This window comes from Copadichromis virginalis, linkage group LG7, assembly GCF_057382275.1.
Source record: "Copadichromis virginalis isolate Kocher_CV1m ecotype Utaka linkage group LG7, C_Virginalis_male_GT1.1, whole genome shotgun sequence".
In the NCBI taxonomy this organism is placed as follows: Eukaryota; Metazoa; Chordata; class Actinopteri; order Cichliformes; family Cichlidae; genus Copadichromis; species Copadichromis virginalis.
Window position 1 is genome coordinate 67,789,756 of NC_140624.1, and position 25,842 is coordinate 67,815,597.

Below are 25,842 nucleotides of genomic sequence, written 5' to 3' on the forward strand. Positions count from 1 at the left end.
GGTTCATGATGCTGGGTGGCTGGGCTTGTAATACACTTGTGGTTTACACCAGTTTACACTGTTATGAAGGGTTAAATTAGCTGTGGAGACATAAAACCTGTGAACATGTTGATTTCTGCAGTAAAGCTACAAATCAAGGGAGTGCAGTCTCCACCTTTCTCAGTGGCGTTATTTTTCAAATCCATATGCCTTATGGTTATATACTCGTATTGTTTTCTTCAGCTTGTAGCCATTGTGGAGTTTTGAAAGCAGGAGTAAACTGTCCATTTGTTGGGAACTATTTTCAGCTTGAATTGGTGCAAATCTGGTGTTGCAAATGCACCTGCATGATCCCTTTCTTTAGAGGAGATTCTGAAAAGTTGTTATTGCTATTTATATGCCATTAGCATCGGCCCTGTGCTATATGCTGAGACAATCTGGTTCTCTTGTGGACCTCACAATGTCTTTGGCTGTAAATGTCCTTAAAACTACACTCGCTGCCAGCGTGAGCCAGCAGCTGCACGGAGCTTGCTTTAAGTGAAAAAAGCTGCTCACCATCCAGTGTTGAACTCCACGTGTGCGTCGAACAAAGCGACAACAGGGGCAGAAGCTGCCCTCCAGCCGCTCACTCTGGACCTGATCAGTCCTTCCTGCTTATCATGGCGGACCACCTTGATGAACCCCGGGCCGTGCTGAGCATTGGTCTCATCCACAAAGTTCTGCAGATGCTCCTTTAGCTCCACTGGAGAGAGACACACACAGATTTAAGCATATTGTTAGCAGAAGTAGGATCTCTGACATCTGTTGTGTGACTGATCTAATCGACAATACTCCACAAAAGCTCACACATGCTGTATTGACATAATTCCACATGCTAGGAAAGGCAGTGCAGGAAGACACCGGCTGAGTTAAACTGATGAGCAGCAGTTGTTAGTATGCAAAACAGCAGGATGGTGATGATGTTGGAGCTCAGTCCAAGCATTTCATTTGCGCCTAAAGTTATAAAATTGAGACTTGAGTATTTCTCAAGGAAAAAGATGAGAACAAAAAGAAATGATGATATTTCGTCACAGGTGTAGTTTATGGTCGGAGAGTGGAGCCTCTCCTATCTGAAATATTTACAGCAGCTGTGCCCGAGACAGTCGATCCTGGTGGTGTGGCTGAGTTTCTGGAGTTGACAATGGCTGCTGATCCAAACGCACCTCAAATGTAGTCCAGTAGCGAGTATAGCAGCACCCTTGATGTGCATCTTGCAAGCCTACCATCTTTGAATGAGGTGATTTTTAGACAATCGCATGCTTGTAAATCTGTGGCAATAATCTGAAGAAACAAAAGGCCTCTGTGCCAAAGGGAAATAGTTACCTCAGTTTTGTACAGAAGGAACAATCCAACATTTTTCTTTAGAAGAACTGACGGCTAGCCAGGCCTGACTATTCAACATCAGAGTTGGACCTCAAAAAACCTTCTGGTCCTGTAGCCTATAAGAACATAATTTTTCGTCTGGGTCTCTTTAATGACGTTTCTGCTGTTTATGGACTCAGTCAGTCATTCTGGATCTTACTGAAAAATAAATTCGTTGTATTTTATGATTCTTGGTCTGACTGTGTTTCTAGGTCGAGGGCTATCCATCGTGCGTTCACTGTGATTGGTAAGTGAGTTAAGGCTCTTTCACATTATGTTCACTTTTCCAGCCCTGGAGCCATTTTCATTTTTTCTTGCCTCCCTTTTTCTTCCTGAGTGACTTCACACAGACCTTGATTCACACAGACAGAAACATGCACAGAATATTTACGGCACACGTATATGCCATCTGCCCGCAGTGGAACAGCAGACGTCTTCATTTCCTGGTTGTGATTTTTCTGTGTTGTAATCCTGCCTGGAGGCTACGGCTGCTGCTTTTCTTTTTCTATTCATTATTACCATCAGCCTGGATTCTCTAGTCTCTCTGTTTCTTTTTAATGAGCCACAGTTTGCTGCTCACCTGGAAGAAAGATGGGCTCATTTACAACAGGAGTTGGGAGGATCTGAAAAGCACCTTACTGTGCTATATGTACATATGCGATGACTTCTAAGCACTCAAAAAAAAGAAAAAAAATGAAATCATTAAATCAAGCCCACCAAGCCCAATTAGCCCGGCCCACACCATGCAACCTGTTTTCATATAAAATATAGCCAAGTGAAGAGGAAGAGCCCTGATTTACTTTACGCTGTTAAAAAAAATCAATTATGTGATTGAACTGAGAATTTTGAGATTAAAATGAATGATGGATTGATGATCGCCCAACAGAAAATCAATCAACATGTGTTTATATTCAAGACTATACAATATCACAAAGAGAAAGAAAAAAGGTTTTGACTGAACAGCAGAAAAAGCTGTAATATTTAGAATAATGTGGCTTATAAATGTTGGATGATAATTATATAGACAGTTTAACCTGATACCTAAATTACTGTTGACTAATTTAATTATATACTTACTAAATCAACTCATCCCATCAATTCCCACGAGTCTGATGCTCATCCAGTCTCTTTTCTTTCCAAGCTCCTTTGAACGCTCATTGTAAGGAAAATTATGTTTCAGTCAGGACGCTTTCATTGGAGGGGGGTTGCAAAGCAGCTTGAACAAGTGCAGCAACTTTCCATGAGCTTTGCCAGTTGGACGTGTAGCGTATCAGCTGATGTAAGCTGGCAGTGAAATCAGATCATCTGTGGCTGATTTGTGGTTTGCTAACATTATATTTGAATAATATAAGATTAATGAAGATTAATCTTAATCTTCTTAAAGTCCGATTAACAAAAACACTTCTTATGTCAAAAACATTTTTTTTAATATATTAGATGTGCAAGGCCAGTATGTTTAGGAGATCACTGTCGTACTTCTGCAGAGTGCATTACATACCAACCACTGTGTATGATGCTGGATTGAGGACACAAATGCGAGCCATGCCGTGGATCGGCGAGAGCATCAAAAGTTGCGTCTGGAATCTGTTCAAGCCACTCTCCTGGTTTCATGGTTATAGATCGGAAAGCTCCTGTTACCACCAAGACCACTTTGGACTCGTCCAGATCTCCTCGAGTTGTTTCTTCAGCCTCTGGTAGTTCTTGATTTTTTCGTTCCCCTTCTTCCTGCTGTTCCTGTCACATCTATCAGAACTGCAGTCTTCTGTTCCTTGTCAGCCACCACGTCTTGCTGATTAGCCAGCAGCTGCTTGTCCTTTTTAGAAATCACAGTTCCACAAGACCTTAGCTGTGTTGTTCTCAACCACCTTTGGTCGGCTGCTATCAAGACTTTCAGATTTCTAGTCCATATGTTGTCGTTTCTCCACACTGTGTTGTCCCCCTCAGCTTACACAGTCTCAGATTGCAGCTTATATTCTTCATTTATTCTAAATGGGGGACCTGTGCATAGTCTGCAACTTAGATCCTGTCAGCTGTGGTAGACTCCTGCCTCTATGGACCTGCGTATTCGGTCCTGTTGTGGTGCTGCCATGATCTGTCCTTTAAGCCAGCCTTTTCTAGACACTGGTAGGATTTCTGGATGCCAGTCATTTCCTCTGTCTGTCGATGGTACATCTCATACGGATACTTAGTTGTCCATGATCGTTGTCCTGTCCCTCATCACCATCTGTCTTCAGCTGCCTGGGGGATTCTTGGAGTAGCTCATCTCAGGGGGCAATCTTCCTGACGTAGTTGCGGATGCTAAACGATCAGCGAGTCGATGTCTCGCTCATTCGTGGCATACAGCTTGATGTCATCCATGCACCGGAGGTGACTGATGGTCACTCCACTCCATAATCTATATTCACATCTACTTTTAGTGTTGAGCTGAGCGATATGCAGAGCAGCAGCAGGAACAGTCATCATCTTTGTGTAGTCTGCACTCGTGTGTTAAAAGTTGGCCTCCAGTCACTTCTAGACAAATGTCATCAGTGCAGTGAAAAGCACTCCAGTAACCATGTGTGGAGCATTGACTTACAGGCTTTCCTGTGGTCAATCCAGACAGTTCTCGTGTCTGCCCGATCGTAGAGTTCTGGTGTACTGCTCTATCAATCAGGAGCTGGCCCTCTGGTATAATTTTGCTCCATTTATGCCTTTTATACTGTATTTCCATGTATGTTCATATGTTTCAATGCATTATTGCACCTATTTCCCAGTTTTCCAAGCAAAACACAAAGAAGGATGGCTGAAGACTTTTTCCCAGCACTGTATTTATAATGGAATTCATATAAAGCTTTCAAAAAGATTCAAAGTATTGTCATTGTGCCATTAATGGAGGTTTGCATGGCTCAGTGATCTTTGATAAGCCCCCTGAAGTGATATGAACACAGCCTCTCAAGTCTAATTTAGTATTCTGGTGGCAACACTTGCCTGCATTTCCACTTTTGCCTTCATCTGGCCTCAGTTGACCCTCATTTGTCACAATTACACCCTGCATGATCAATAAGCAGCATTAATGATCTTGCACTTTTACTCAGTTATCTTTCATCACTTGCCTTCATTATAAATTACCTCCACGCAGCTGTAACTCATTCCAAAGCAAAAACATTAAATCATGAGTTACTTCCCAAAGAATTGCTAAGTTGAACGTTTGTAACGCATTAGGAGAGAATAATTTGAGGTAAATGTTAAACGTATTCATTCCCTTGCTTGCTCCACTAATCAGCATTCAACCCCGTGCAGCAACCATAACTAAACTCTGATATATTGTATTATTGAAGAACAGAGGAGCAGTGGCAGACCCATAAAATCTGCAGGCGTTGGATGCACGGACAGATTTCTCATAATGGTAATTATAGATTTGGCAGCAGTGAAATATGTTTCATTGTACGTGATGCAATTATTAACACTGGAAGTCTAATAGACAAGCCACATCCAGGCTTTGCCTGTGACTGCTGCAATAAGTCTGACTTTGTGTTCATGCACCAGTGATGCAGCTAATGCCTACACGTGTCATGATTTCGTGCACCATCCGAGGCAGAATATACGTGGGACATAAAACATGGACCAGTCGAGGCTGTAGCTCAACTAAAGGTGCCAGTGCATGCTGCAGTTATTCAACTCTGGATCTCTGTCCTATAATGTGAAGATAAGCTCTTCATCAAACTGGAGTGACTTTAACTAGCTCTTCATTTGGCTGGCTCTTTTCATTTCACTCTGTGTTTGAACCATTAAACATTCCAACAAGTTGGTTGAGCTGAAATTTTGCTGCCACTTGGGACCAAAGATGAAATCTGCAGCTTCACGTGGCTAAAATTAGCCTCAGCCTAAGATGAGGTTGAAGTTTCATTAGAAAACTTGCATATTGCTCTTAAGGTTTCCATCAGTCTATTACAAGCTAAGCTAACCGACCCCTCATCAGTCCTCACTCTTATTTTTGGTTTTGGTTTTTTAGTTTTCGGAAACACAACAGCTCAGTTAGCTAATATATCCTGTCACTCTATTAATCCTTTTAGCAAATTTACACTTTAAAAATAAAATACACATAAAAACAAACAAATAAAAAAATAAATAACTACATATTGCTACAGCTTTTTGTTGTTTTTTACCACCCACGATAACATCCTGTAAAAAATTTCTGCATGACAGAAATTTTGTGTCAAGTTTCATCAGGAAAATTAAACTGCTAAAGGTGGAAACAACAAACTTGAGGGAAAAACACTGTCGAGTACAACTATAGACACGCTAGAGGTGATACGAGCAGCTGTTGATGTGCGACCCAAAATTAAACAAATGACTCTGCTGCAAAATGTGCCAGCTGCACTCCATGTGATAGAAAGAGAGTGAGATACAGTGGGGCAAAAAAGTATTTAGTCAGCCACCGATTGTGCAAGTTCCCCCACTTAAAATGATGACAGAGGTCAGTAATTTGCACCAGAGGTACACTTCAACTGTGAGAGACAGAATGTGAAAAAAAAATCCATGAATCCACATGGTAGGATTTGTAAAGAATTTATCCGTAAATTAGGGTGGAAAATAAGTATTTGGTCACCTCAAACAAGGAAAATCTCTGGCTCTCACAGACCTGTAACGTCTTCTGTAAGAAGCTTTTCTGTCCCCCACCCGTTACCTGTATGAATGGCACCTGTTTGAACTCATCATCTGTATAAAAGACACCTGTCCACAGCCTCAAACAGTCAGACTCCAAACTCCGCCATGGCCAAGACCAAAGAGCTTTCGAAGGACACCAGGAAAAGTATTGTAGACCTGCACCAGACTGGGAAGAGTGAATCTACAATAGGCAAGCAGCTTGGTGTGAAAAAATCAACTGTGGGAGCAATCATCAGAAAATGGAAGACATACAAGACCACTGATAATCTCCCTCGATCTGGGGCTCCACGCAAGATCTCATCCCGTGGGGTCAAAATGATCATGAGAACGGTGAGCAAAGATCCCAGAACCACACGGGGGGACCTGGTGAATGACCTGCAGAGAGCTGGGACCAAAGTAACAAAGGTCACCATCAGTAACACACTACAACGGCAGGGAATCAAATCCCGCAGTGCCAGACGTGTTCCGCTGCTGAAGCCAGTGCATGTCCAGGCCCGTCTGAAGTTTGCCAGAGAGCACATGGATGATACAGCAGAGGATTGGGAGAATGTCATGTGGTCAGATGAAACCAAAGTAGAACTTTTTGGTATAAACTCAACTCGTCGTGTTTGGAGGAAGAAGAATACTGAGTTGCATCCCAAGAACACCATACCTACTGTGAAGCATGGGGGTGGAAACATCATGCTATGGGGCTGTTTTTCTGCCAAGGGGACAGGACGACTGATCCGTGTTAAGGACAGAATGAATGGGGCCATGTATCGTGAGATTTTGAGCCAAAACCTCCTTCCATCAGTGAGAACTTTGAAGATGAAACGAGGCTGGGTCTTCCAACATGACAATGATCCAAAACACACCGCCCGGGCAACAAAGGAGTGGCTCCGTAAGAAGCATTTGAAAGTCCTGGAGTGGCCTAGCCAGTCTCCAGACCTCAACCCCATAGAAAATCTGTGGCGGGAGTTGAAAGTCCGTGTTGCTCGGCGACAGCCCCAAAACATCACTGCTCTCGAGAAGATCTGCATGGAGGAATGGGCCAAAATACCAGCTACTGTGTGCAAACCTGGTAAAGACCTATAGTAAACGTTTGACCTCTGTTATTGCCAACAAAGGTTATGTTACAAAGTATTGAGTTGTATTTTTGTTATTGACCAAATACTTATTTTCCACCCTGATTTACCAATAAATTCTTTACAAATCCTACCATGTGGATTCATGGATTTTTTTTCCACATTCTGTCTCTCACAGTTGAAGTGTACCTCTGGTGCAAATTACTGACCTCTGTCATCATTTTAGGTGGGGGAACTTGCACAATCGGTGGCTGACTAAATACTTTTTTGCCCCACTGTACATCCCAGGTAGAAATGATTTTTCACCTTTATTATGGGACAATATTGTGCAGCTCCTGTTACAAGGATAAGTCACTTTAGTTATTAAAGTTGTTGAAGAGTTAAACAGCTATGTTGTACTTTTATTTAACACCTCCATTAAAAACACTGCTTGCATTTGACCCTGTGTACCCTGCTGTGGCTCTACTGCTACAGAACAATGCTGCTGCTCCTGGCACCCTGACAGATTCACATTTTTTTAATCGTCAGTAACTCATATAACAGAAGGATGCATTTCACCTACCCCTGGTGTAAATGACATTAATGTGAATTCATTCTTTAAATGCTCATTGGGCTCATCTCTGACGGGGATGAGTCTGCCTACAGGAGGGAGGTTGAACGTTTGGTATCCTGGTGCAGCCACAACAACCTGGTGCTGAATGCCCAGAAGACAGTGGAGATTATTGTGGACTTCAGGAAGCACACAGCCCCACTCCCCCCCATCATCCTGACTGACACCCCCATCACCTCTGTGGACTCATTCCGCTTCCTGGGTACCACCATCACTCAGGACCTGAAGTGGGAGCCCACCATCACCTCCGTCATCAAGAAAGCCCAGCAGAGGATGTACTTCCTGAGGCAGCTGAAGAAATTCAACCTGCCAACACGGACGATGCGGCAATTCTACACTGCAATCATCGAGTCCATCCTCACCTCCTCCATCACCGTGTGGTACGCTGGAGCCACTATCAGGGACAAACAGAGACTGCAGCGTGTTGTGCGCTCTGCTGAGAAGGTGATTGGCTGCAGACTCCCATCTCTGCAGGACCTGTACACCTCCAGGACTCTGCGGCGTGCAGCCCGGATCTCAGCTGACCCTTCTCACCCTGGACACAGTCTGTTTGACCTGCTCCCCTCAGGCAGGAGGCTCCGGTCCATTCGCACCAGAACCTCTCGCCACAAGAACAGTTTCTTCCCCTCTGCTGTTGGACACATGAACAATAACCACATGACTGTCCCCGCCACTAACACATGACCCTACGCTGTGTTCACTGCATCATTCCATGTCTGGCACTGATCACCACCTGCACTCATGTATATATCTTTCTACGTAGCACTCATAATTCTTATTCTCATGTATATATCTCATGTATATCTCATGCACATATCTTTCTTTCTACATAGCACTTTAATTCTTATTGTCTGCACTGAAGCACCGCAGCAATTTCCTAATGTTGTAAACCTCAACATCTGGCAATAAACCCATTCTGATTCTGATTCTGATAGAGTCTAAACCGTGTCAAAAACTTTGTCTGTCTTATTGTTGCTTTGGATGAACTGAAGCATCCGCTCGTTCTATTAACCGATGTGAAAACTGAACAAACACAACAAAAACTGGAAACTGATACAGTTTGTCTTAGAGTTAAAGTTGTGTCTTTGGAACATACCGCAGCATAAAAGGATGTAAAAACAAAAAAAGAGAAAAAAAGACTTGTAGTGAAGTCCAACACTAAAATATTTGATGGACATTTCAATTTGGACATATTTAGCCATAATATAAACAAGTGCAGAGTATCAGTGAGGAGGAAGAGAGAGCTGTTATGAAAGGGATGAAAACTGGAAAAGTGGCAGGCTCAGACTGCATACCTGTGCAGGTACAGAGATGTTTAAGAGAGAGGGCAGCGGACTTTTTAACCAGTCTGTTTAACACAGTCTTGGAGAGTGAAAGGATGGCTGAGGAATGGAGAAGTGTGCTGGTACTGATGTGCAGAGCTGTAGGAACTACAGAAGAATAAAGCTCATGAGAAATATCATTAAGATATGAGAACGAGTTGCTGAAGCAAGGTTAAGAAGAAAAGTGATGATCAGTGAGCTGCAGAGTGAGCTCATGCTGAGAAACAGCACTAATGTTTGGATTCAGTGCTGATGGAGAAGTATAGACAAGCTCTTTGTGAATCTACAGAAGGCATATGATTGGGTGCCAAGAGAGGAACTGTGGTCCTGCATCAGGAAGTCAGGAGTGAAGTATGTGAGGCAGGTGGTGCAGGACGTATGAGGACCGTGTCACGGCGGTGAGCTGTGAGTAGCTGATAGATGGGATGGCGGTGGGGGTGGGATTACATCAGTGATTGGCTCTGAGCCCCTTCTTGTTTGCAGTGGTGATGGACAGACTGACAGATGAGGTCAGGCAGGAGTCTCTGCGGACTCTGGTGAAGCCGAAGGAAGAAGCAGCTATATTGTAAACAATAAAATAGGGAACGATGTTTTGGCTTAATGCTGGAACCGGTCTTCTAACTAATGGGATGTTAGCCATCATCTCCTTCCTCCACTAGAAGGCATTTATGGTTTTATTCTGAACTAGTTTTGAAATTTAACCTTTGGGTTAATTTAATGTTACACAAACCATCCGTGGAGCGACCATATTGCATACACAGCACTTCTGTGGTCAGAGGATTAGTAGATGTGTTTGAGCCCCTGTCAGTCAGAAAATCAGCAGATTTCCTTTTGATCTTATTTCAAGTTGGTAATTAAGCTAATACTCAGCACATGAGGGATATAAGCTGTCATGTTCACATGAATGCTTGCAGACAATATACATCTCCTGTGGCTCAGGAGGCTGTGCAGTTGGGAGGTTGGTGGTTCAGTTCCCATTTGCTCCAGTCTGTGCGCAAAGCTATCACTGTGCAAGATAGTGAAGCCTGAGTTGCTCTCTGATGTGTTCATTGAAGTGCTAATGTTGGATAGAAAGCACCTCAGGCACAGAAAAAAGTGCTTGTATGAATGGGTGAATGAGGCTCGTAAAGTGCTTGAGTTGAAAAGCACTAAATAAGATCCAGTCGATTTACCAGCGTGCCACGCTCTGAACTGGAGATTGTTATTCCTGGCTCTACTTAATTATGTTTGGATTTGTGTATCTGTGTTCATTGGATTTACCAAAACCTCCCTGAAACGTCTGCAGGTTGTTCAGAAAGCTGCAGCTGATTGAGACTTCTAACTACTCCTATATCACACTGTTGCTAAAACAGTTGCACTGGCACCCAGCTAGCTTCAAAGTCCATTTTAAGATTCTGGTTTTTGCTTTTAGAGCCGTGCATGGACAAGCACCTGTGGACATCAGTGAACTTTTGCATCTAGACATCAGCTAGCTGTGCAGCACACAAGGCTGAGAGGGGAAGCAGACGGAGCTTTTGCAGCAGTGGATCCAGACTCAGCAGCTCTCTGCCTATCAGCTACTCAATGGTCTCTTTCAAAAAATTCAGCTTCTTATCTTCATTTTTTTAGCACCTCGGTTGTGAAGCACTATAATTTTTTACTTTATTTTCTTTACTTTATTTAGTATTTATCGAACAGTTTGAATAATGGAATAAGCTGATAGTCCGCAGTGCTGAACTGTATCACACGTCTTCATCCAAAGCGAAAAATCCCCAAAGGTTTCATATCCTTCAGACATCATCAGTAAGTAAAGAATTTATTTAGCTGTGTCGGCACACATTCGTTTGAAATTTCCCTGGAAGAAGCCCACACAGGCACAGGGAGGACATGCTTACTCCACACAGGTTTTAACCAGGAGCCTTCTCCCTGTGAGGGGACACTGCTAAGCAAGACATTAAGAACAACTGCTGCTGTGCCAGCTGTGTAAGTGCAGGCTGGCTCTGAGGAAGCTTGAGGGTTTTATGAAAGTCAAACAGCTGGAAGGCACAAACACAACTTCAGCTCACGTCACATCAAATCTGAAGTGCATCAGGTTCAGTTCAATTTTACTTATACAGCAACAAATCACAACAACGGTCGCCTCAAGGCTCTTTATATTGTAAAGTAGACCCTTCAATAATACAGAGAAAAACCCAACAATCATATGACCCCCTATGAACAAGCACTTTGGCGACAGCGGGAAGGAAAAACTCCCTTTTAACAGGAAGAAACCTCCAGCAGAACCAGGCTCAGGGAGGGGCGGGGCCATCTGCTGTGATTGGTTGGGGTGAATCAGAGATTCAATCATGATTAGCCTCACAGGTCTGTCTGCCTCCGCTGAAACGTGAAACAAGCTTAACCTCCTAAGACCCGAACTCTTCGACAGCATGCATTTTTAATTTCTCTTTGATATTTGGGCTGATTGGGGCCCGATGAATGTAAAAACATTCAAAATTACCAGATTTTTTTTTCCCTTATTTTTGTTTTTAAGAAAAATAAGAGCTACATGAGGATATTCATTTAAAAATTTGATAGAACAGTAGCAGTATAATGTCCTCGTAAGTGGATATCAGGTCCTTGTAGAGCAAAATTGGGTATTTTGGTCTAAATAACCCAAAATGTGATGTCCACATATGTGGGCGCAGGTCCTAGGAGGTTAATGTTAAAGCTAAAAAAGAAGCTTAATGACTGTTTTGTCCACAAAAGGCCGGGCTAATGCCACACGCTGGATGCGTGAGAGCTGAAAACATTAACAGTCCACTCCTCTCACACTGACAGCAGAACAGTGGTTTTTTTATTTTATGTAGTTTATATATTTTTAGCAGCCTTTAATACTATTTCCTGTAAGCTGTAGACATTCACGACGGCCGTCTACCACGCCACTTCATTTCTACTGTTTTCTGTCTTCTTCTGTTTAGACTTTTCATTTCTGTGCCCACGGTGTAATGATGTAAGCCTTCAGTGTGGCTTTAGCTTTAAATATACTGTTTTATTTCTATCTGTGCATTATTCTCTTCCACCAGACGTGAGACCTCTTGAAAACTAATGATTTATCATTGGAGTCTGTTTACACAGAATAACCCTGCAACTGAGCATCTTTGATCTTACACATCTTATCTTAAAAAAAAAAAAAAAAAAAAAAAAAAAAAAGTCGAATTTCCCAGAGGAACCCACCCGAGGGATTAATAAAGTTCTATCTTATCTTATGATGCTGTTACAACCAGCCAAAGAGCTGCTTTGAAGAACTGAAAAATCAATAATTTAATGCATATAAAATCTTAATCTACATACAGAGAAGAGGCCTGTGAAGACCTTTGTTTCTGAAACGTACATATAAATACAGACACACTAATTTATACTCAGAAGATGTGTTTTATTTGCAGATCCCTAGAGGCAGCAATATATTTTTCTTAAAAGCAAAAACTGTATTGGTTCGCAAATGACACGTTGCAGCTTTCTGAATATGGATTTCCTCACTGACCGAGTTTCTGCAGTTTTACACCAAATAAGTTCCAGTTCTACATGAAGTAAAAGATCAAGAAGACTTTGATTAGAAACCCCCCCCCCCCGAAAAAAAAGCATCGTTATAGCATTAGAAGAAATACAACTTGGCATGGATCACGACATCTACAGATGACACTGTGATCTGTAGCAAGAGTAGAAGCAAAAGAGCACATGTGTGTGAATGAGACGGAGACGGGTGTAAAGGCGAAGCTGCAAGGAGCAGAGGTAGGGAAGATGGATGAGTTTAAATATCTGGAGTCAACCATCCAAGAGAGAGTGCACAAGAGAGGTGAAGAAGAGAGTCCAGGCAGGGTGGAGTGGGTGGAGATGAATGTCAGGGGTGATTTGTGACAGAAGGATCGCAGCAAGAGTGAAAAGGAAGGTTTACAAGGTTGTAGTGAGACCCGCTCTGAGGTCTGGTTTGGAGATGATGGCACTGACAAAAAGACAGGAGGCCGAGCTGGAGGAGCTAAGATTTCCACTGGGATTAGAAGCGCGTACATCAGAGGGACAGCTCCGGTTCAGCGGTTTGGATACAAAGTTAAAGACACGAGGCTGAGATGGTTTGGACATGCGCAGAGGAGGGTGAGTGGAAATGCTGAAGATGTCAGGCAGGAGGAGGAACGGACGACCTCTAGGGAGGTTCATGGATGTAGTGAGGGAGGACATGCAGAGAGTCGGAGTAAGAGGGGGGAAATCTTAGGGATAGGGTAAGATGGAGGAAGATGATCTAATGCGGTGACCCCTTAAGGAAGCAGAAGAAGATGTGCAAGTAGAACTAGACATGAAAAAAGAAATGCTGAGGAAGGTTTAAGGTTCTTACAGCTGTTGCTGTGGTCATCCACCAGTATGACCTCTTTGAGCAGGTGGGAAGGAGTCCTCTGGATGGCCGTGTGGATGGAGCGCAGCAACACCGACAAGGCCTCGTTGACAAAGATGAAGATGACACTGAGCTGGGGAAGGTCTGATGAGTAGGACATGTTTCTGCATCTGAGGGGAAACGCCAACATTCAGAAGCTTTGTGAGCCAAAATCACATCCTGTTAAATCCTTACAGGAGAACACCACCACACCGACACTCACCCGTCAGGCCGTAAATCTGGAATCGGGCGGGTGAGGGAGATGCGGTCGCTAAGGTAACCGTTGTAGCCATAGTACTTGAACTTCTTGAGGGCAACCCTTCGGCTTTCCGGGCCAAGGTCGTGACCCCAGTGGTTGAAGAGTGAGGAGGCGGGGTCTGAGGCTGCGTCTGACGAGGATGCCGCATCTTCCCCATCCTTCAGAGGAGTTTCTGTGGACAGAGAGAGGGAGCGGTCGATGACTAGGATTATACAGTTAACCCTTTATCACCCAGGTATCACACAGGCTGCCTGGACTTGTTTTGTACCTTGTGAATGCTTTGTGCTTCTGTAATAAACCGAATATGAGCGAAAATCTTCTTTATTTTCAGAAACCATTTGAATTTTTGTCTCTAGTACCAACGGGAACAGAGTTACGCTTTCTCAGGAGAAATGACTATGACCAAGTCTAAGCGCTCCATGTGGTTATCAAACAAAACCTGTTGACTGAGGGCTGAAAGAATCATTTCTGCAGCATCGGGAAAAAGGATGGAACTCAAATGCGATTGAAGAAACAGAGATTTTTATTGTCATTCCAAATAACACCATCAGGCAGCTGCGCAGATCCGTTTCTGCAGAAGTGGAAACAAATCCTCTAACGTGCCCCAATGTGACACTATTTGGTTTTCAGATCAGCTCGGACCTCTGCGCCACACATGCACATGGTGGAAAACAGTAACAACCAAAAACATGCTGTAGGCATATTTGGTGGTTTGAAATGATCGATTTAAAAAATATATAGCATGCAAAGAGGCTTTAATGTATTCCGCTTTTCACTGTGCAGGCTGCAGAATTTGGATGCAGTCTGTTGTTTGTCCGAATCACCAAAAGATGGGGATCCTCTGAGAGAATGAAATATTCATGAACTGAGGCCGGCTGGAACTCCTCACTCAGGTGTGAAGGTGTTGAAAACACAGAAAGTATATAAGCAAAAACTTTTTTCAATCCATAAAAACGAACTCAACACCGAGCCACGAGACTCCAGCATGGAAGTCACGATCTTGAATGTGTAATATACACCACAGTGGTTTGAATGCTTGAAGTTAAACTCAAACAAAATAAAAAACAGAAATATGAATTAATTCAATTTTCCAAAAAGATCAAAAAGTATTTGTTTTCTTTTCCCATGACAGCGGTTGACAGTTGCTCAAAGCGCTGTCAACTTTTATAACCTGCTACTCACTTTTTTAAACCCCTTTTCATGGAGCCCACGTACTGTAGCATTGGGCTGTCACGCTGTAAGACATTTGACATTTGGCAGGACCCACTGTGCTGTGCCAGGTTTGTATTTCACACAAGGTGACAACGTTTAGTACCTCCTGCTCAACAAGGGAAAGTTGGTAAGCTTAAAGTTCTCATCTACAACTTCCAACTGAACACTAAACATCATCACGACTGCAACTGATCACCCAAGAGCTTGTTATGATTGAGGATTCAGGGTGCACCAGTCTGCCGCCGCATTAAAACCTGGTGGTTTTAATTAAATTTGTTTTAAACCAATTTTAAACTAATTAAAACCTGGTGGCCCTCGCCAAAATCCCCCGATCCTAATCGTTTTTTAGCATCGGCACGTGTATTCTTGGACCTGTGGAAGTGGTTGCCGGCAAATTGACGGGGTCGTCCTTGGTTTGCGTGGAAGACAGTGACTCGTCTGCAAACTACTCACGGCAAGAGTGAAAAAGTGTGACACAAACCAGAAACAGATCATTTAGTAAAAGTAAAAGCTCCTTTTTAAATGTTACTTTGAAGGTGAATGTTTTCCACTTTTTTAAGTTTCAAGCAGAAAGTGAATTCAAGTGAAAGTCTGAGCTTTGAGCGTGCTCATTTGAAGCCTGCACATCTTTTATAGATATTGTGTTGTACTGTCTCTTTGCCCCCCAAACTATGTGCGACATTGCCAACTGCACTGGTCTGCATTAAATATTTAATAAGACAATATCCTTTATGTATGGGATAATTTTGTACTGAACTGAAGTCACATATTGGGCAAGTTATCAACACATGACTGAACATGATGTCCAACCAAAGACAAATGTAAAAAAGCCTGAAAAAGAGGAGGGTCACACTCTGCTCCTCATATTTAAAAAAAAAACAAACAAAACTGCATTGATCAAGATCAGGATAGCATGACAGGTTTATTGGGATTACAAGAATACTATGTAGGAGTGATGGGCAATATGTAGTGATTTGTTATTAAGGTGACATTGAAGACGTCAGTGGATGTAAGCTGAATTTTGAAGGATTGCTAACATCACCCCGCTCTGCACCCCTACTAAGTTTCATCAGAATTGACTAAAACATTTCGAGCTCTCACATTTATCGCATCAAAAACACAACCTTCTCTGTGGAGGTAAAAAGAAAAGGGAAAAACAAATGTCCAACAAGAAATGGTGATACATTTTCAAACACCTGAAAGGTGATAAATTATTCACTTCTATGTTCGTGAAAAAAGCAGAGGTGCAAAAATTGTCCAAGAACTCATTTGAGCTCTTTAGTCACTTTTTCTTTAGAGGAGATGACTAACAAAACACAAACTCCATCACGTGATCGTGACTGGCTCATGTTCTGATGGGTTTTTTTTAAATACAGGAGTTTTCTCCAGACTGGGATGCTTTTATCACGGGTAATTATGGCACATCACAGTAACATACTCCACAGGTTTAATTTTGGTTTCTGCAGTTTGACTTTAAGATTTTGACTCCAACCAGCCGACTATCTCTACTTCTATTTTCAGCCCTCAGTGGAGGACTGTGAAGTGCCTCCTTCCTGCAGCAAATGGCTTTTTTTTATTACTTTGAACAGCAGTACTTCCCCCTTTGGTAATAACATACTCAGTGCCCTCGTGGGTGAAATGGCACCTCCCTCCAAGTCCACTCATAGCCTCATAATAAGCACCCTAAAAGCACTACAAATGATTCGGTGTTCCATTTTTCTTGGCCACAAATGCATTCTGAGTCATGCAAAGTTTTTAAGAGTTTTAAGTCACCTCATTTGCAGCCATTTATATTCACTGATGCATTTAGTTAATGCATTGTGCTTTTCAGAACAGACAAAAAAAGTAAAAGCTGGAGAGGGGAAAAGAAAGATGGATGGCAGATTGAACCCGTGTGTGTGTACTCTGTGCTCGGGTTGAGAACAGATGAGCAGAGGGAGTGTGCTGTGACCTGCACTGCACTGTGTTAGACAAACCTCATTACTAATTCAGTTGGACCAAGCTACCCTTTACAGCACAGCTGGAGGGCACATCATAGCTCTGTACAAGACGTCAGGGAGAATAAAGTGGGACAATGCTGAGGTTGTGTCCGTGTGCGTATTATACAGTACCAAGTGTAATATTTGTACAAATGATGTAGGTGCAACAGGGACACAGTGCTGACGGCGTGTGACAGTGTAATATTAAAGTCAAATTTAGCGTACTACAAGTGTGGGAATGTGTGTGTGTGTCATTTCCTGTGGATTTCCACAGGAAAATCTGAGGGCCAAATATGCTGTTTAAACATGACTGATAAACATCAATGGAACACTTTTTAATCAGAGAACAGCATCAAGTCAGGTAAAGTTCTGGGGTATTGATCTGGTCAGTAACAGAGGGGGTGTTAATCGGTATCAGCTGCTTTGGTGTTCGTGAAATTAACAACAGGAGCTCTAGAGGGGCAACAATGTCACAACCCCCAAAGCAGGAATGGTTTTACTGGTGGAGGCCACTGACATTTTCTCCTCCTCATGTTTACAGAGTCTTACGAGCATGGAGGAGATTCCAGGAGATAGACAGGGCCGTAGAGGGCCCTTAAGCCACCAAAATTATAAACAGAGTCAATGAAGGTGGCAGAGAGCCCAACGCCATCTAGTGGGCCCTGAGCTCATCTGCCATAGAATACCAGAACTAGCAGTTCCACCATTGCCACCCTGTGATTTCCACAAATGAAAGCAGGTTCACCCTGAGCACGTGTGTGGAGAACATTGTGCTGTCTGTAAGTGTGACGGCTTTAGTCATGGATCAGTGATTGCATATCCGCGGAGGGATACACAGGCCTATTCAGGTTTGGCAACGCCACCCTGGCTGCCATTAGGTATCAGGATGAAACCGTTGGACCTGGGCTGGGACGAGAAATATGCTTTAAAATTCAACCGAATTTAAAAATACGTCTGCACTGCTGCAGCAAACAGTGCAACTTTGTCCAGTCGTACCCTTGTGGGGCGTAGGAACTTGGCGCCACATCAATATCTGCTCAGCTACACACAACACAATGCACAAATCCAGAAAAGAATGAGAGTGAGGTAACACAATTTGAAAAGAAAATCAGCATTTATGGCCTTAAAAAGAAGCTTTGGTGATGCAAAGGAGGAAAATGTCATCTACTAATCTAATAAAATGGAATCTAGAAAGAAACAGACAGGAGGAACAAAAAATAATGATGACAAGAGCACAAAACACAGAGGACAAAGAAGTGCTGACAGGATGCTGAGTGAGGTACGAGAGAGTGATGGAGAGGGCGAGAGGCAGAGAAAGTGATGAGGAGAACAAGGATAAAAGGGATGTGACAGAAGGTATTCATCCCCAGGCATCTGTAAACTAGGAAACCCTGAGCTTTGTCTCTCCAGATTGTGGAGAGAGACACTTTTATTAGCTCAGACAGACACCATGACACACACACACACACACTTCCTGCAAACCTGAGGGCATCAGAGCTGGACTCCCTGCAACCTAATGGATTAGAAATGAGACTCACTGCTGGGTGACAAAGTGGCTCACCTTGTCCTCCAGTCACTTTATGCAAAATTGACATACGATTGGCTCAGCAGGCTGCACGCTGCAACCGGCTCTCCAGCCTCAGCACAACCTCTGCAATCAGAGCTGAGATCAGCCTCAATCAGGACTGAGAGCAGAACTATTCCAGATTAGAATCACTGTAAACAATGTGCGAATGACTACCAAAAATATAGAATCTCTCTTCTATAAACACTTTTATTTGGACAAGGGGTTGCAAATGTTTGATTTTGTATATTTTGGATGTGAAATCTATTGTTATCCACTTTTACTGAAGCTCGAACGAACAACGTGAATATATATATAGCGGCGGTCTCTAAGAAATGTTCCTTTATTTAAAGTAAAGTAACAGAAAAATTACATTAAATTAATCAAATATGACAAAACGACATCATTATTAGTAAATCACTGAATATTTGAACCTATGTAGAAGCTTTTTCACGAGTGTGTTTCAATGGCACACTGTGTTACCTAATGCTAATCATCATTTTAAAAGGCTACTTGGTTATTAGAAAACATATTTAGAAACCTGTTATTACATAAAATAATTAGAAAAACACATTTGTTTAGCTGAGTGTCTGCAGCATCAACTGTCGTCAGGTCAAAAAAATAACGGTGGTCTAAAACTAATCAGAATATTTCCTCCTGAAGGGTATTCCCTTGACTTAACCGCTCTAACTGCCTCTAATCAGAATAAAAGACAAGCTGTAGGCCCCAATGTAAAACTGTGCAAGAGTTTATAGTCGGGGAATCGGATGCCTCGTAGATCCGTGACAGCCAAACACTGACGTACCTACAGGTGAAAAAGAAGTCTGTGGGAACGCCAGGCTCAGTTCCCTTACTTTATGACCTCAGTAAACACTTTCTGCATCGGTTTATGGGCTCTAGTGCTAGTTTGAAGTCTTAAAACAATACAGCATGATGTCCTGAATGATAAAGAAGGTCATTACCAACCATCCTTCTTCCTCACTGCGTCACATTTAACAAAACAAAACCAACACGATAATAGCAAAACAGACAGCATGAGGCTTCACAACAGGGCCACGAAACTGGAGGATACCAGCGTGGCTGCATCTATCTTGTATAAACAGTCTATAGAGTTCGGAAGAAATACAACAACAACCCATTACTGCTGCTGAACGCCTCCTAAAAGCTGCTTCAGACACATTCTGACAGTTTCTTCATCACCAAAGCTGCTACCGGCATCATTTCTGAAAATACAAAACATAACAACTCCAAAGCACTATTCTGTTTCGATGATCATGTCATGTAAAAATGCGGTGTTCGTTCGGCATGATGGAAAACGCGGCCACCTCCAGCACGCTGCTGTCGCTCAAACACCGGTTGGGTAACAGCACGATCCGTGAGAGCTCACCAGCTGGGCTGTCAGTTGAGGTTTGATTGACAGTCGGCTGGTAGATGAGGAGATGAAGTGCTGGATGGCAGTTTTTTAGAGGGAAGTGGAATTCAGTAAAAGGGCTAAAGAGTTACTAAAACGATTTTAAAGTCTAAACTGAACTGCGAACAAAATCCAGGAATATCACAGCTGCACAAAGTCTGGGTCTGGATCTGTTTGTGCCTTTGGCTGTCAATCTTCCAACCAAACGCCGACTCGCAAACATCCACTGAAGAACGGAGAATAAAATAATCCAGACACAGAAGAAGAATGCTCATAACTAAAGTGATGGAGACGTCTTTGAGGACAGAGTCGCTATTATTAGCACACAAGTACGGGGCCGTTAGCGCGGAGTGGAACTGCTGGAGGGTTGTGATGATGATTCAGAGCTGGATCTTATTTAGGGAGGAATAATTGAATGATGTCACGACAAAAAGGAGATTCAGGATTTGCAGATTGCATCCTATTAGCAATCAGCTGTTATTTTGAGGGAATGAAATGCTTGGAATGCTTGTTTTTCATTCTCTGCGTTAAATCTCAGTGTAAAATCAGCAGCCTTGTGTTCATTCAACCCCATTGACTGTGTGGGATACAAACAGCTTAAACCGACGAAGACCTTAAATGGGACATGAGCCCGATTTGCAAAACACCATGCGTGGATGTAACCCCCCCCCCAAAAACACTCAATTAGTCCTCCGCACATCCTCTGTGTACTTTCAAGTTGCTCATCAGCTCTGCTCCGAAACACTGCTGTTTTGCAGGAACCTATCCCAGCAGGCTTTGCGCTTGTAACACAAACATGCGCCCACACACACCCGAGGATTTGAAAGAATTTGTTTTCGTGGAGAGAATCTCATTTGCTCTGCAAGCCCCGCAACATTGTCTCCCAGCGAAAGCTTTTTGTGTTCCAATATTTAAAGAGGCATAAGGGAAAACACAGGCAATTCATTTGCCTTTTGTATTGACTCCAAGTCCCCTTCAAACCACACGACGGCTTCTTTTTCGTATCACAGCGAGAGATGACTCATAAAAAGTGCTTTTTCCATAGCTTGCTGTGCGTTTGATTGTGTTGCCAAGAGCATGCTCGCACAAGAGTCATTTGCAAAATGTTGTGTGGCCCCCAGCTGGGGCAAAACGGGAGCCCATCTGCAGATCCCCAAAGTAAAGGGCAACTAGCTTTTCCCCCGAAGTTTCTCGCTGCTTATTATACAACGACACATACTGACAGAGAGAGAGCGTGATGTCTCACAGAGAGAGCGAGAGAGGGAGGGATGGGGGCCTTTGTGCCAGAGTTCACACATGATTAATTTAATCAAGCTGTGAGCAGATGGTGATCTCTGTCTTCCTCCTCTCCCCTCAGGTATGAATAATGTGTTTAATGGATCACACCTGGACAAGTCAGATCTGTACTTACAGCGAACTACAGCAGAGTGAGAGGGCGCAGACGCGTTAGCCATTTTTACAAGTGGATTTTGTTGCATTGCTGGCTTCGTACATCTGTTTAGATCGGGGCATTTTTAGCAATCAAACCTCTGTCTCCAGAGGAGAGGGAGGTGTCGCAGACAGAACGATACGCCGCACGATATCTGGCACTTCCTGCGCGAGGAGGAGCAGCCCGGCACTGGAGGAGAACAGCAGTCTCTCAAGCGCAGATGGATTTCAGGAACAACAGTAGTTCAACATTCTGGGAAATACCCGATTGCTTTATTTCCTCAAGTGAGATAAGAAGATCAATAGTAATCTCATGTGTAGTACAGAGCGAAAGCTGGGATAGTGTTCAGTCTAGCTTAGCATAAAGAATGCGGGGGGAAGGAGACAGCACACATATATGTCCAGAGAATTAGAAAAAACAACAGAAATCACCCCAACTACCACAGAGCCTAAAAAGACGAGTTGGAAGTGTTGCTGGAGCTGCTACTTGAAAAACAGATGTGTTGCAGTCATTATGAGCGGTTGGCTGAGCATGTGCTCGCTGTCACTGCATGCTGAAACCTGGGTGTCAGTCTTTATATATGGTGCACATTTCAGTCATACACTTATTTCATGCAATCAGCTACTTCTAACTCTAAAAATCATTTGGAAGGTCTGTATGCAGAACAAGCAAATAATTCACTTCATTGTTTTCTTTCAGGTCCCAAAACTCCAAAGAAAATCGTGAGATGAAGTTCAGTCCTCGAATTAACAGAGTCGTGGTCTAGCAGAGCGCTAGGAGGTCAACGCCAGTTTAAAAGGGTGATTTATATAAAATTCACTGCCATACAGCTTTCTAGAAAGAGGCTGAAAATATTTTTTCACTTAATATTTAATATTAGGAGTTTTGACACTTTCCCACTGGCTTTATTGCTTTTCACCCTAATGCTCATTTTCTGTCATTTGCAGGTATAATCATATATATATATATATATATATATATATATATATGTGTATATTACTGTGGAATAATCCAGTGTGTGTTTATTTTCTCCCTCTCTGCGCCGTCTCTCTGACTCAAAATCTGACAGACTGCAGATTAAAGATCAGAGAGGCAGATTCCATTATGAAGCCATTTCCCTCCTTTACCATGCTAACAACCTTTTAAAACCATCTGCCATCATTTTCTCCCCATCACGCTGTCTTCATAGTGCGATGGCCGCTACAAATGACTTCCATCCCTTCTTCCTGTCTGTCTCACAGTCTACATACTGTGTCTGTGCGGGCGTGCAAAGATAGCAGATCTCGTTTCTCTCTTCAGCTCAGTCACAAACATTATCCATAATGGCTCTGTGATGCCAACACACACGGGAACAAGTGTGTCCTTAAAAAACACACCACGGGAATTGTTCGTGACAAGAGGGAATTCTACGTTTTGATCGAAGCTCGACTGAAGTCTGGTTTCTCCAATCGCTCACTTTCAGAAATCAATACAGATTGAGTGGGTCTTCCTGTAAATCCATATGGCTCCCTGCTGCAACAGACGGCTCCACTGCTCCACTAATTACATTACAGCAGCACTGATAAGGTTTCATTGTCTCATACGAGAGGATGATCGGGACAATATGATTGCTGTAAAAGACATTTCTCGGAAAAGTTTTCTTAAAATAAACGAGACGCAAGACGAGGAGAGATTTTCTTATCATACACAGATGATACTGTGTTCTCGAATGTGCTCGTTCTACTCTGAAAACAGCTGGATCTGTTTCATGGTGAGATGAGAGAACGTTGGCCGCTTCAGAACATACACGTGCCTGCTTGAACGTACCCCCACCCTCACACCCCCACTTGTTAAAACAGCAAATGAAAGGAACAATTCAAAAACAGACGATAAATCAAAGCGTGCAAACAGCCGTCCAAGAACGGATGAAAACCGCTGGCATCAAGTTGAAAGTCACGCGATAACACCAATCAGACACAACACCTGCTTGATTATGCAGTGTTTTGTCAGTCGTTATGTTCCTTGTTCTTCTAAATTCACTTTCCACCAGTGTAGTGTGAGCACAGTTTGCCAAGGTAAGCTAAACACTTACTGTATGCTCGGGGAAATGATTCTGTTATTAGGGAAAGCAAAAGCTACAAGTTTAGCTACTCTTCCTGTCGACCATTGTTACACTTTAAACTTTAAGTCTCCATCGCACTGCACTCTGTCCTCTCACACCTGGACAACAACAACACCTACGCCAGAATGCTGTTTATAGACTTCAGTTCAGCATTCAATACAATCCACCCCTCACAACTCATCAGGAAACTGACAGACCTGGGCATCAGTTCCCTCATCTGCAAATGGTTACTGGACTTCCTGACCAACCGCCCCCAACATGTCCGGCTGGATAACCGCTGCTCATCTACCATCACAATGAACACCGGTGTACCACAAGGCTGTGTGATGAGCCCTTTCCTCTACTCCCTCTTCACCCACGACTGCAGACCTGCTGATGGTTCCAACACCATCATTAAGTTTGCAGATGACACCACGGTGATTGGCCTCATCAGTGACAACGATGAGGCCGCCTACAGGGAGGAGGTGGATCGTCTGGCTGAGTGGTGCGACACAAACAACCTGCTGCTTAACACCGAGAAGACCAAGGAGCTCATCGTGGACTACAGGAGGAATGCTGACCCACATCCACCCATCCACATTAAGGGGACGGCTGTGGAGCGTGTGAGCAGCTTCAAGTTCCTGGGAGTCCACATCTCCGAGGATCTCACCTGGACGACCAACTGCTCCAAGCTGGTCAAGAAGGCTCACCAGCGCCTCTTCTTCTTGAGGACTCTGAGGAAGAACCACCTGTCCTCAGACATCCTGGTGAACTTCTATCGCTGCACCATCGAGAGCATCCTGACCAACTGTATAACAGTCTGGTACGGGAACTGCTCTGCCTCGGACCGGAAGGCGTTGCAGAGGGTCGTGAAAACTGCCCAGCGCATCGCCGGAGCACCACTTCCTGCCATAAAAGACATCTACAGGAAGCAGTGTCTGAAAAGGGCTGGGAAAATCATCAAAGACCCCAGTCACCCATCACATGGACTCTTCACCCTCCTGCCCTCTGGGAGGCGCCACAGGAGCCTCCGGACTAAGACCACCAGGTACCGGAACAGCTTCTTCCCCACAGCTGTCAGACTCCTGAACTCTGCCTCCTGACATCTGACCCACGTTAAACTCATGGACTGAACATACACACACCCACAATGGACAACTGTACCCTCAAACACAATAATAACATGGACTGAACCACCACTCACAACCACTAGCACTTTATATAGCCTCTGTAGAAACTATCTACACCCTCACTTATCTTAACTGCACTACTGTATAGCTCTGTGTAAATAATCATTCTGTACATTCGATAATCTTTAATCCTACAACTGTTTACAACTTGCATAGTTCCCATTTCTGTATAGCTGTATATCTCAGATTCTGTAAAGTTATTTATTTCATATTCTGTATAGTTTTTCATATTTATATCCTGTTCATATCCTGTACATAGCTTGTACTCACTACAGCCTGTACATACTTATAGTTATAGAATATTCACAACATACTTCATACCGTGTACATTATAACATACCATAATAGACCCATTTCTGTAATATACTCACATATCTATATTATTGCTAATATATATTGTAATATATCTATATCACTAAAGCACTTCTGGATGGATGCAAACTGCATTTCGTTGCCCTGTACCTGTGCATGTGCAATGACAATAAAGTTGAATTCTATTCTATTCTAATTCTAAAAGAGTTTGAAAAAATTTAACAAAGTTCAAAAAGAGATTAAAGAAGCAGGATGCCATAATTTAATGATTTAATGGCCAGCTTATGTTTATCAATAACAATAACTACTCCATAGATCATCATGAAGAAAGTTGCACAGGAGAACAGGCTGTAGAGTCTCCTTTAGCAGGAATAACCTGAAGTAAACATTTTCTATATGACTTCATAAGGAATCTATCGCAGCATTATGGAGGAATTGTAGCCCCACTTCTTTACCGTTACAGCGGAGTTTGAGCCATTGCAGCACCTTGACTCTAGAATATTTTGGTGTACAGAGGAGTTCACGGTCAACTCACTGAACCCAAAGTCACGTCCCAGATCATGTGACTGCAAAACAAGCCCACATCAACCTTGCATTATGGCCAAACTTATCCAAACAAGCAGTAGTTCAGTCTATTTCTGTAAAGGGAGTTGGTTCTCCCTGTGAAACATACACTCACTGACCTGAACAATCCTCCTTTATGACCCTTATAGTGACCATTATTCGCAACTGAACTTAATAATTTACTTACAACCCTCTTGTTGTGTGCACCCCCACCACCTTACTTTAGTATTCCTGGTCACAAGTGACCAGTTTTAACAGCTCTTAAATTAACATAAGAAACACTTTTCACCACCAAATTCAGTTCAGTGGGTTGTTCAGTAAGTCGTAAAAGTGGGCCTTTCATTTTGTCATTCAGTGGGCCATTCAGTGGGTCAGCGGCCAAAGGTGAGGGGGGGTGGGGGGTGGGTGCCCATTCATTTCCTATCACTCTTGACCGGG

The 25,842-nt window shown here is 43.1% G+C and overlaps 1 protein-coding gene across 2 annotated transcripts in view; it reads right to left on the bottom strand.

The window, feature by feature from the left end:
• The window catches only part of LOC146706705 (polypeptide N-acetylgalactosaminyltransferase 18-like), a 194,890-nt gene that overhangs the window by 84,397 nt on the left and 84,651 nt on the right, over positions 1-25,842 (bottom strand). For both annotated transcript variants that reach the window (XM_085464923.1, XM_085464925.1), the window contains exons 2-4: positions 13,628-13,835; positions 13,369-13,535; positions 535-721 (exon numbers count right to left, since the gene is read on the bottom strand). In XM_085464923.1, coding sequence (XP_085321049.1) covers positions 535-721; positions 13,369-13,535; positions 13,628-13,835 — 562 coding nt within the window. The remainder of the gene's footprint in view (positions 1-534; positions 722-13,368; positions 13,536-13,627; positions 13,836-25,842) is intronic.